The 12,688-nt window shown below is 39.3% G+C and overlaps 1 protein-coding gene across 1 annotated transcript; it reads left to right on the plus strand.

The window, feature by feature from the left end:
- Positions 1–1,670: 1,670 nt before the first annotated feature.
- On the plus strand, positions 1,671–10,743 carry LOC119832295 (chaoptin-like). The gene is made up of 7 exons (XM_038355958.1): positions 1,671–1,813; positions 5,728–5,890; positions 5,996–6,131; positions 6,209–6,319; positions 6,437–9,411; positions 9,679–9,764; positions 10,003–10,743. The coding sequence occupies exons 1-7, from the start codon at positions 1,811–1,813 to the stop codon at positions 10,204–10,206; spliced, it is 3,678 nt and encodes a 1,225-aa protein (XP_038211886.1). The 5' UTR covers positions 1,671–1,810; the 3' UTR covers positions 10,207–10,743.
- The last annotated feature ends 1,945 nt before the right edge of the window (positions 10,744–12,688 follow it).

Below are 12,688 nucleotides of genomic sequence, written 5' to 3' on the forward strand. Positions count from 1 at the left end.
TTTTGTCTTTTATTTCAAGATCCCCAAATGGTCGGCGATATAATAATTAAATAGACAAAATGAATAAAATCTCACGTTTAAATGGAATAAAGTAAATAATTAATAGATTAAGTCTTGATACCTGTCTCACTAAAGTTTTAAGTTTATGATTGGATGTTTAAAAGTACTGAATGTCATTGACGCCGTTAATGATATCTTATTTCATTAGGTTGGAGTGTTCTATAAATTTAGTTTAACAATATTTTAGACATTACAATAGGCAATACTACTGAGCATCAATGAGCATACTTTTTTTTTATCTAACCTAATAATAAAAAAGCATGAAACTGATTGTTACTAATTGTGCAGTTAAAAGTAAATCTCGAATCGAGGCATGTGCATAAACAATGAGGGAGGTGTATTTCTAGTAGAGTAAAAATATTTTCCGACTTTATGTTAAGTAACCATCCTTGTTTTGCAATATAACAAATAAACTAAAACCGTAAAATAATGTCCTATAATTTTTTCAACTGATTATTCTCTGAAATGCCTTAATGTTAAAGTTCAAATCTAGTGATCATTTCATGCACGACACAACGCCATCTAGTTTTAACATACCGAAAACAGCTTACTCGCCTAGGTCACCTTATATTTTTAATAAATGGGGCGTAGCATCTAAACTGCTAGATGACGCAGATTCAACCAACAGATAGAATTAACACCCAATATCTTTTTACTACATGTAATTTTATTAATTTAGCTCATTAAACAAAGTATATACACTTGCTATGTGTTAATATTTGCTGGAAATAATGGGAGAAAGTTTTTATTATTGTTTTGTTGTAGGCCACTCGACTCTTGGCACATTCTAAGAAGCACGTGGAGCTACTGAAATTGTAGTATTTTTAAATTAATTTGTTAAGCTCTACAAAAAATGTAATATGTAATATTTAGCTCTATAACTAATGTAATAACCCTACTATCTCGTATATTTCTAGTAGCGAAATAATATAAATGCGAAATTATTTCTATCTGTATGTGCGTCTGTCTCTGCTGTCTAAATATGCGATTGAAACCTGAGAAAATGGACATAGGATAGTATTTATCCCCGAATTCCCACATCAACAGGAACTGTACGGGCTCCGTTAAACAGAGAGACCCGGGTTTAATATGTATAGCTCTATGAGAAATAAGGATTCGAACCTGCGTTTCTTGCCTAACCGTAGCAACGCCTAGCCTCTCGGCCACCCGTGATCCTGCCACAGCAATCGTAATGTATAGCTCTATTTTATTCAGTTATTACTTATATGTAGAAGTAGGTGGCTTGGGTAATTATTTTTGTGATCCTAAGAGTGCTAAACGTAAATTGAAATAATCAAAAGAGCTGTTGCTCTTTCTTGGCATTTACAAGTTTTTCATAATCTAGCATTATTGCCTGTGCAAATTATGGCAGGTAAGTCGATTTATACAAGAAGCGTCGATCGGAAGATGCTTCTAGCATCAGAATATAAATTATAAAACGTATATAATCAAAATATAAATTATACAATTTATAATTTATATTCTGATGCTCTATTAAAATCCCATGAAGTCCATTAGGGGCTAAAGCTGTCCACTCCGCAGTTATACTGTCGCCACTCGTCTGGTCACTGATAACTGCCAACTGGTTCCCAGTTCAGTTTCCGTGCAGATGTCCGTAGCGTAAGACGTGTGTTCCATCGGATTGCAAGCTTCGAGTCCACGCGGTCGTAAGTCGCGCGAGTTTGCCGAGTTGGTGAAATGTTAATATAATGTGTAATTAGTTTTATTCATCTGCTTACTAACTAATAATATGGTAAGACAAATTATATTCATCAAGTTTTTTATAAATTTATTCCCAAAAACTTTGTGATTGCGTTTATTTATTTCAATTAAAATACATTTTGGTATCTTATAAAGTATGTATATTTCACAGAAAGAGTGAAAGATAAAGTGTTGGTGTTTTTTTTACTTAAATAACTGAAATATTTCTATTGCAATTAGAGTTAAAACTCCACAGAAAGTAGTTTGGGTTGGGCTAACTAACGCGTTAATTAAAAATGAATGAAGTTTGCTACATGGCAAAGGAGAAGTGTGAATTATAAATGAACAGCCTATCGCAAAAGTGAAACTGCAGCACAGCACTCGGGCTGCTGCACTAATTAGCCGCAGCTAATTTCACAGCTGCAGTGATTACCGCCCGCGCTGCCGCCTCTTCGGCCCGCTTACTGCTTTGGGATGGAAATACTGAAGAGAAATAAGATTTGCCGAAACATACATTGTTTTAAATATCACCCACATCTATAGTTATCAGTGCTTTTTATGTTTTCGTTTTAGGTATCTATATAAGTATTTAAACAAAAAAGATGTACACAGAGGACATTGATAAGTCATGACCGAACACCGAATTGCATAGAAATGTTTATGTCGCGCATTCGTCTAGCCATGAATTATGCAAGGCGCGCTGCACAGCGCGAGCGCTCTCCGCTCATGTAATGCTTTCAAAATATTTACATATTCGCTTGTTTGTGGTGCGCTGGGCCGTTAAGAGCTTCAGCTCTTAAAGGACGACTGGGGAATAACTCCTATCCACTTGGCTCTGGAATTACAAGCGCATCACCTCATTCTTGTTTTTGAGTTTGAAAGGTTTTTAGAACCTTTTTAGGTGTATCAAATTTGTTTCTATAAAACACATAAAAATTAGTAATGAAAATAGAACGGAAAAAGCATTTTATAATAATTACTAGCTTGTTAGTAGTAGCAGTACCCGCGTGGTCTTAATAAGTTATCATGGTACAAACTTTAATCCCCAATTCATTCCCTTGGGGGTAGAATTTATCAGAATTCTTTTTTAGCGGATGCCAACGTCATAACATCTATGTGTATGGCAAATTTCAGCCGGATATAATAAGATTTGTAATTTGTTTTGCAAAGTCTACGCGAGGCCCCATTCCACCGCTACAGTTTACAACAAGAAGTCAAGTTACATTTAATTATTTTTAATAGATATACTTAAATCATGCTTAAATCAATGTTTATCTTAAATCAATTAGAGCCTATGTCATTGCGGGGCCTGGGAAGTGGGAACCTACTGAAAGTGCGCGGCGAAGACGGGCGTGATTATGTAAGATGTCTGTTTTGTTCCCTACGTATTAACGAACAGATGATGAATATGGACTTAAATATAAAAAAGCGTTTATTGCACATATAAATATATCGTGCGCGTTCGAATCGAGCAAAACTTGGTAATTGAAGTTTGCCGTGCACTGCCCTGCACACACTCGAGAAATTGAATAAACAAATGTTTTTATAAGGCATCCAAAACTACCATGCCAATGTTAACTGATAAGTATTTATATCTCGATTTCATTAAAGTCCAAAATATATTAAAATGACAAAGAGCAACATATATATGTGCCATAGAAAGCTCTTTAAATATTTTTATATAGATTTTAAATTTTGCAGAACTACATAAATTCTTTATAACCAAGAAACTTACAATATAATTTTATTGTCAAAACTTATACCAACAACCCTACATGTGAAACTTATACTTTAAAAAGCCGAAAAAAGAGATATTTTAATTTTATGTCTTTTCTTTTCTCCTGTAAATATTTATAGCCTAGTAGTCTATCACCTACTCTCGTGTATAAGTCGACAAGTAAGTCGGCATGTAAGTCGATGTAAATTGTGTATATGAAAAATATTATTCAATATCTTATATTGTGACGGTACGGTGAGGGTACTCGCTGTTTTTTGTAACATACATACATATTGTTATGGTTCCAAGATCTCCTGTCCTAACCCATAAAGATTTTCATAGGATACGATAAAAGTTTGAAAGTAGCTAAAGTAAACTAACGTATTGTGAATCACCAGTCGCAATCAGTCAGTGTCCGCGATGTAGATATGTAGAGCCGTAGGTAGTCCGTGCCCGATATGAGACTTGCTAGTTATGAAAATTAAAGAAGTTAGGATTTTCGTTATAGTTAGCACAAGAACCCCTTGTAATACTATCGTGAATCTAAATAAGGCCACGGGGTTGCACTTTGAACATTTTAATCAGTGTTTTTAAATGACTATCTTATCTGTATGGATATAAAATTAAGAGCACAATGATGTATGTTATATTCTTTTTAAAAATAATTTCGCCGGGGGACCCTTGACAGAGTTTATGAGATTGCCTGCGGCCTATAGCGTCAGCGATACTCGCAAAACTTTGCGGCCGCCGGGACGAAGGCGGGGGCGAGGGGCGGGGGGAAGGGCTTATCACAGAGCGATACAAGTTAGTTGTTGGTCTCAGCCTGAGGAACTCCCCCGGGGCTACTTGTCTACAAGTACCGAACCACAACAAACACTGTACAATGCTTACTATTTACGTATGTTTACATTATTATGCTATAACGCTACTATTGCACAACTCCTGTTTACAGTGGTTTTACGAGTTATCCGCCATATAGAATTATTATATAAGATGTATTAAAAGATAAAAGATCAGGTCAGCAATTGTTGCAACTCACAGCCACACACTCGAATCCGGGACTTGGGTCAAAATTTACTTCTCTTTCCCTCTCTCCTTACAAGATTTTATTTAATTGCGAATGGATTGGTTTTTCCTCGATTTCCCTATGTTTCCAACATTCTAACTTAATGATAGAATATCCTGCTTTTAGTTTTAAAAATAATTATTGCCACAAATACATTATATCTGCATGTTTTAATACTTAATTTTTTTTTATCATTATCCGTTACCTCTTAACTCAAAGTTGTCGGTATGCGGCTTCATTCGGGACCATACATATATCGTTAACTATTCCTCATTGTCTGTAATTAAATTTTCGAGTTGTAGAGAAATAGGTTTTTCATACAATCATTCTACGTGTACGTGTACATTTTACCCAAATGGTCTACATTTGGGTTGGAACTCCAAACACCGTAATGCCATGTGGTGTTATTAAACCAGTTGGGATTTTATTCCCATAAGCCCCGCAAGTTTCCCTCAACATTAATATTCGATTAAATGAACGCTGGGCCAGTTTACTATTTTGAAGTACAGCAAGTCAGATAGACAAAAGATATGATGTTTATCCCGTTTCTGCTAACGAAGTTTTTCAAGTCTACGACGCTTTTGTTGTTTTTGCAATGAAATAATAATTTCATTTAGCCAAATGTAAAAGAGGGCAATTTAGAAAAAGATCGTCATTTTTGTCGCGTACAGGGACGCGGCTAGAATTATCTCATTTGAATTTCGAGTAGAAATGTGTAATTTAGCAGACAACGTTCTATGATGAAAATGTTATAAATTAACATGCGAATGTCGCGATGAATATAATGCGACATACGAGCGCTATTCTAGCGAGTGTGTACTTAGCTCGGTTATTTAATCGCAATGTAACCTGTATGTACTCTTTTTATATTTTGCTCAATAAATATCTATAACATTCATCAATTCATGAGAATGAAATAAGGTGATACAAAAAAAAGATGTATAGATTCGCTTAAATTACCCTTTTAAGTGACTTTCTGTTTGACAACTATTATTATTAATATTCTATTTCATCTTTAACATTTATTTTACAGTTTATTTACGTAGGAAATTCTAATAAATTGAATTGCAATTTGTTGTTGTTCTTTTAGTAGTTATGTTCCTTCGATAGAAACCATTAACCCTTCTAGTTTATATAGTCAACCTCTTCTCTATAAGTATTGAATCATCATCGGTGTGGGCAGGGCGCGCGCGTGGCGCCGGGCGCGTGGTGCGTAGTGGCACTGGCGGCGACGCTGCTCCGCGCGGCCGGCGCGCCGCGGGCTTGCGCCGCCAACGCGCTTTGCGTGTGTCGCGCTGACCACTTCGCCTGCGACCTTGTGCCCTTCTACAGGTTTCCTGATACCGGTACTCTCATTATAACAAATCTTTTGAGTCTCTTAAGCGTGGAGTTATTATTACAATCTAAGTTTAAACTGTGATAGGGTATGTCACATTGTATTTGTATTGTAGAGGACGGCGCGGCGCACGTGTCGCTGTGGTCGGCGCGGCTTGGCGCGCTGGGCGAGGCGGCGCTCGACGCTCGCGCGCTGCGTACGCTCGTGCTGGTGGCCGCACGGCTGCATCACCTCGAGACTAACGTCTTTACGTAAGTAACAAATACTTTCATTAATTCATCGGAAACGCCACTATTATTTAGATAACAATATTCTAATGTATTTGAAGGTCAATGGTTACGACGCTTGCATCGTTAGATCTAGGATACAACGAATTTACAGAGATACCTATTGAAGCACTTAAACATTTGAGAGTGTTGAACTGGCTCAATTTGCAAAAGTAAGTCGAGTAAGTGATTTACATCTTTTCTTTTTCTATATTGTTTTCTCGTCAATTCGAAAGAGCTATTTTAAAAATTGCTTGCCTTAAAGTTTAACATTTTAAAATTTGTTTCAGCAACTTAATAAGTGATCTAGATTCAAATATAGACTGGGGAGGATTGTCAGATTCTTTGGGCAGTTTATCACTCAGTAACAATCAAATATGCGTCATACGAGAGAACGCCCTCTCGTCTCTCCGACAACTGGTGCAGCTGGAGCTGGATGGAAACCGCTTGAGAGAACTAGAGGCACGCTCTCTACCGTCGAGTATCGTTCTTCTGAGGCTTTCTGACAACTTGTTGTCGGCCACGCCTTGCGAAGCCCTCGCTTCGCTGTCGCGGCTGCGCCACCTGCACCTCCGAAACAATCTCCTTAGACCGAGCTCGAATCACAGCTGTGGGGCCGAACGTTCAAAAATCGACTCTTTAGACCTCAGCCACAACGAACTCACCGACAGCTCTCACTTTGACTTCAAACACGGCTTCCAGTTAAAACAATTAATTTTGGACTTTAACGAGTTCACAACTGTGCCTGCCTTAGCTTTAGAATTTGGACGATTGGAAAAGTTGTCAATGTCTTATAATAACATTACAGATTTACCGAATGCTATGGTACACGCTTTGAAGTACAACTTAGAACGTCTAGAACTCGATCATAATAAGATTCGTAAACTTCCGCCAAATATCCAGGAATTAGGTCGCTTGCGATATTTTTCTATCGCTTACAATGATTTGGAAGATGTCGAGTATTTGCCTCCGAATTTGCACTCCTTGTTAATCAGTGGCAACTTTTTGTCAAAGTTTCCGAGTGCGTTGCAAAATATATCTTCTGCAACAATAGTGTTCCTAGATCTAAGCTACAACGCAATCTCCCAGTTGAGCGCCGACGCGTTCGGACCGTGGGCGGACGCGCTGGCCACGCTCAGCCTGCGCGCCAACCGCCTCACGCAGCTCACCGCCGGCTCCTTTCCTCCGCTGCCTCTCCGAGAGCTCATCCTCAGCTTTAACGACTTATACCACGTCGAAAAAATCGTCTTCGCCAATCTCACCGACTTGAAAATCCTAGAATTATCTTCCACTTTTTTCAATGGAGATTTTCCCGCTGGTTCTGGTTTGGAAACTTTGAAGTGGTTGAAATTAGATAGTAATAACATTCATTACTTTTCATCAGCAGATTTTCAGAACTTTCCGTCGTTAGAGTATCTCAATTTAGATTTTAACAAAATAATTGAATTCCCGAGCGAAGTGACGGAAGTGAGCGGCTTTTATAAATTAAGAGAGTTAAGACTGTCGTACAATTATATAAGTAGAGTAAATTCGGAATTTCTAGTTTATTTAGCGGATCTACAAAGTGTGGATTTATCTTATAATCGCATACACAATGTCAGTGAATTGAACTTTGCAAATTTACCGAACTTGGTTTATTTAAGTTTGGCGGCGAACGGCATTGAGTTGGTCGCTGAGGGCGCGTTTAGCGCGCTACCGCGGCTGCAGGCCCTGGAGCTTCAGTACAATGACCTGACCGAGTTCTCCACGCGCTACTTCCTCAACGTGTCTGCTGACGATGCCCAGCTTTCCGTCAACGCTAGTTACAACCGCATCGCTTCATTAACAGGTGGACGCGACGCTCAGTTTCGCGTTCTTGATTTATCTCATAACTTGTTAGAGAGCATTTCGAGAAATTTTTTTGATGCCTTAGGTTCACACATTAAACATTTATTTCTCTCACACAACAGAATAATACATATTGAAAGCTACACTTTTTCGTCTTTAGTAAAACTGGATATATTGCATCTTCAAAACAATAGCATTAGTGCACTACGCCGTCGAGCTTTCTTCGAAATGAATTCTTTGCAAATTTTGGATCTATCCCATAACAGTATTTCGCAATTACTTGTGGAACAATTCTACAATTTGCGACAACTGCGTCATTTAAAACTTAATAACAACGTCTTACGAGCCCTGCCTCGCGACATATTTAAGAATACTCTCATTGAGTACTTAGACTTGGGAGAAAATCAGCTCGCTCTGTTTCCGAGCAGCGCGTTGTCTCAAGTGGGCTTCACTCTGCGGCGGCTCGAGCTGCCGGGAAACAGACTGGAGTACCTCGACGTCGCGATGTTCCACGCGACTGCGTTTCTACACGAACTCAATCTAGCCCGCAACGCCTTGACTGTACTCTCGGATAACACCTTCGCCGGTCTACCGCAACTGCGTCGACTCGACCTTTCTTACAATGCGATTAAAACTAACTTCAAAGAACTCTTTCATAACGCACCACGGCTTCGCCGGCTTTCTCTAGCGGGTATCGGCCTGAAGAGTATACCTCAGCTGCCGCTCAATTATCTCACTGAGTTAAATTTAAGTAACAATTATATCGCATCGTACGGGGAGAGTGAGGTGCGTCATCTGTTTAATTTACGAGCGCTCGACATCTCCGCCAACAAGTTCACGTCCTTGAGACCGGCAATGTGGGAGGGATTGCCGCGATTGATTTCCTTAGACGTGTCGCGCAATCCCGTCGTGCGAGTGCCGATAAGCGCTTATGAAAGTTTGTCACATCTTCTACATCTTCGTATGTACGGTCTGCGATATTTGGAGGCGATAGAACCGAAGGCGTTTCGATCGCTAGTGTCCCTGCGGTCGTTGAGCCTAGAGTCCCCTGTGATTCCAGGTCGAAATTTGCCTATCGCCGAAATAGTTTCGTCCGTTCCACATTTGGAGGCGTTAAGTCTTTTCATACAAGATGTGACGTTGGACAAGCAATTGTTGGAAGTGGCAGTCCCAAAGCTGCGGTCGGTGGAAGTTCACGGGCGGGCCCTTCGGCGCGTGTCGGCGGGAGCGCTGGTGGGGCTGGGCGGGCAGCGCGCGCTGGCGCTGCGGCTGGGCGGCTCGGGGCTGGCGGCGCTGCCGGCCGGTCTTGCCGCCCCGCTGGCGCGCGTGCCGCACCTTGCTCTCGACTTTAGCGATAACCAGCTGACAACTTTCAGTCCAGCGGTGCTTTATCCAAACCATACAGGCTGGAACCGATACGCCACGAGATTGGTACCAGGTAATTGGGTATTTGAAAAAATATCATTTTTATGTTACTTTTTATTTAATAAGCTTTATGACAAATTATATTAATGTCAATCGATTGGAAATCTCTAAAATATGGTTTTGATTTAATTAAAAACAAATAAAAGTTATAAACATTTTTGTGATAGGCATGAGACTGCGAATGCACTAATATCAGTCATAAAGTTAAAGTTTATTAGTATTTAGTATTCTTACTCAATTAAAATTTACTCGTATTTACATTACAAACAAAATTCACCAGGTGGTTTATCGCTCTCCGGGAATCCCTTCCGATGTGGGTGTTCCTCCTCTTGGGTAGGAGGTTGGCTGCGACGTTGGACTACGGAGGTAATATTATTCTAAATCAAATCAAGTATAATCATAAGATGCTATAACACTAAATAAAAATTCAACATCTACATCAGTTTGTGAATTAAAATTATAATTTTAGAGAATGTCAATAATTTCTACGTAAAGACATATTGTATGCTCTGGAGTCTAATGCATGATTTAGATGAATAAAAAACTATGATTTATGATGTGCCGTGTTTTCCTGGGTCAATAAGGCTATGCTATTCGCAAGCAGGTGGGCGGAGACAGCCGGGGCGCGAGAGCCGCGGCCAGCGCCAGCACGTGCGCGAGCGGCGCGCGCCGGCTGCCGCTGCTCGCGTTGCACGTCGATGAGGCCGAATGCCACGCCAGCGCCCTCTCCAGCCCCTCCTCGAAGAATTCCCCTTTGTCACTTGTCTGTATGGTTTCAGTCGCGGTTCTGGTGCAGTCTGTCAGATAGTGAACAATCCACATTAAGTAGGTTTACATCGAGCGATGTGACACTACGCGTGTTCATAATTTATATAACATTTGTGATAACTCATGCCTGTTAAGAATTAAATTAGATTGCGGGTTGCTATGGAAAAATAACAGGATTGTACTGATTTGAAATTTATTATTTTGCCTTGTTCTGTTCTTTCTGAATCTGTTCTTTATTATTATTGGTACTTTTTGCTACGGAAAGCTACTTTCCGGCAATCTCTGTATATTATGGTATTTGAGAGAAATGTGAATTGTAATTTAAACATTGTTTTTAGCATATCTTTCTATTTTTTGTGAATCGTATTAGTAAATAGCTTCTGAAACCGTTCCTAGACTCTAAAACGAACAACGAAACGTTTTGAACGACATTTTACTACAAAATATCACACGTAATCGGTTTTTGATGAGCCGGTGGTACTGCGGCGCCGGCCGCTCGCTCGCTCGCAGTATTACTATAAATGTAAATAAGATGTAAATATTCAGATTGGTTATTATAAGAGAGGAATTAAATATTTTTATAATAAACTGAGCTTTTATTTACTTCATATCCTGGGAAACTATTTATGTTACATTCATTTAGCACATCGCTTTTAACTCAAGAAAATCGATTCATTGTTCATTGTAAATATATTTTATCACACTGTTTTAATCTACATATATTTTTCATCTAAACTTATAACACGAGAAGGGCCGGTTTTGGTGACTTTTGGTTTGTTGCATTTGCCTGCAATTTGATCAGGAAAATAACTATTAAAATTCTAAAAAAAAAAAACACTCCAAAACACGTCTCCCCGGGCGGAGCCCGTACTAATGAGACAACTTTGAAATTGACAAATTTAGATAAATATATAAAAATCCAGTGTCATGATGTATGTTCCCAATGAACTCTTCACCAACTCAACCGATTTTGATGAAATTTGGCATTTTATTTGTAATTTGGTCCATCTTAAGATATAGGATAGTTTTTATCCCAATAATTTATAATCTCAATATTTTTAATTATTACTCAGCCACAGCAACGCGTGGCCGGGTATGCTAGTTTAGATAATAAATATAAAAGGATAACATAATTTTATTAAGTAAAAGGGTACAATACGTTTATACTATCATCATCATCATAAGCCTATATATGTTCCCACTGCTGGGACACAGACCTCCTATGAGGGTTTAGTCTATAATCCACCACGTTGGCCAAGTGCGGGTTGGCGGATGCCACATGTCGTCGAATTTTTGATTCTCAGACATGCCGGTTTCTTCACGATGTCTGACGACTTGCAGTGTTGAGCAGTGATGATGTTACCCACTTTGCAAAATCAATTTATTTTCTGCCCGCTCGCCTGCTCTCGAACCCCGACTTATCGATTTTAAAGTCCGGAATCCTCACCACTGAACCACCATTGCTTCTCTGCTGTCTATACTTTAAAGAGGAGAAACGAGATTGTTTGCTGTTTGTGTTAAGATTGTAATCAAGAACTACATGAGTCGCAGCAGTCGAGTAGTCTGTTATACATTTAACCCGTAATATATGTGCGTTACTTGCAAAAGATCATTTTAAATGAATACTAAATGCTGCGTGCAACGTGATATGCAAGGGCCGTGTCGCGACAGGCGCGGCGCGGTTGGCCGGCCGCGGCCTCGTGGCGGGCGTCACCGCTTGTAGCATTATGAGCACTGCTAGGCAAATTTTACACTTATCGCAAGTATTCTTGTGTATCAGAGTTATCTATGATATTGCTTTCTTCATAATTAATATATTAAGAACTGCCTCTATTTTTTGCCCCAGTTCACGCACCTACTTTAACAAGTTTAAAATGTTTGTTTTGTCTAAGGCAATACAATATGTCATCGGCTGTCTTCGACGCAGGATTCGGTTACGCAGCCGCTGCTGCGCATAGCACTCCTACTCAGCTTTCCGCACCAAGCATGTAGCACACCGGACCGGTTAGCGTGATCGGGAGAGGCCTGGGGCTCGTGCTCCTCTTACCGCCTTAAAAACACAAAGTGCACACTAAGTGCTGTTAAATTACACGCTGACACGAGAAACCATTTCATTAAACGATACCATTAAGTCCCTGTCCTCTGTAATTGTGAGGATATTTTTACTATTTTTTCGTTCCTCAACTATTATGCCCGCGACTTCAGCTGAAGACTGAACGTAACTTTAATAAAATGATGCTTAAGGTTTTGTTATAACACTTTTCTTCCCCAATTCCGCATATATATTTGATTTCTACATCAAATTCTCTAGATTGCTCTATATTATAAGCAGACAGAAAATGCCCATCAGACTGAACAATGCTTTATTAAGACGTCATTCCTGTATATGTCATAGTGTAACTGGGCTCTTGAAGTTCCATATCAGGTGTTCCAGGTCTTCAAATTTATAAATTTGAGCTGCTGAGAGTATACTCTCAGCAGAAAATGCTCATAATGTGTAACAAATTTTATACCTTTTATAG

The sequence above is a fragment of the Zerene cesonia genome, chromosome 15 (genome assembly GCF_012273895.1).
Source record: "Zerene cesonia ecotype Mississippi chromosome 15, Zerene_cesonia_1.1, whole genome shotgun sequence".
Classification (NCBI taxonomy): domain Eukaryota; kingdom Metazoa; phylum Arthropoda; class Insecta; order Lepidoptera; family Pieridae; genus Zerene; species Zerene cesonia.

Excerpts from the sequence above, each read along its gene's own strand:
- LOC119832295 (XM_038355958.1), top strand. Across the intron at positions 6,132-6,208 it reads CTCGAGACTAACGTCTTTAC|GTCAATGGTTACGACGCTTG; the intron begins GTAAGTAACAAA and ends ATGTATTTGAAG. Across the intron at positions 9,765-10,002 it reads TGCGACGTTGGACTACGGAG|GTGGGCGGAGACAGCCGGGG; the intron begins GTAATATTATTC and ends ATTCGCAAGCAG.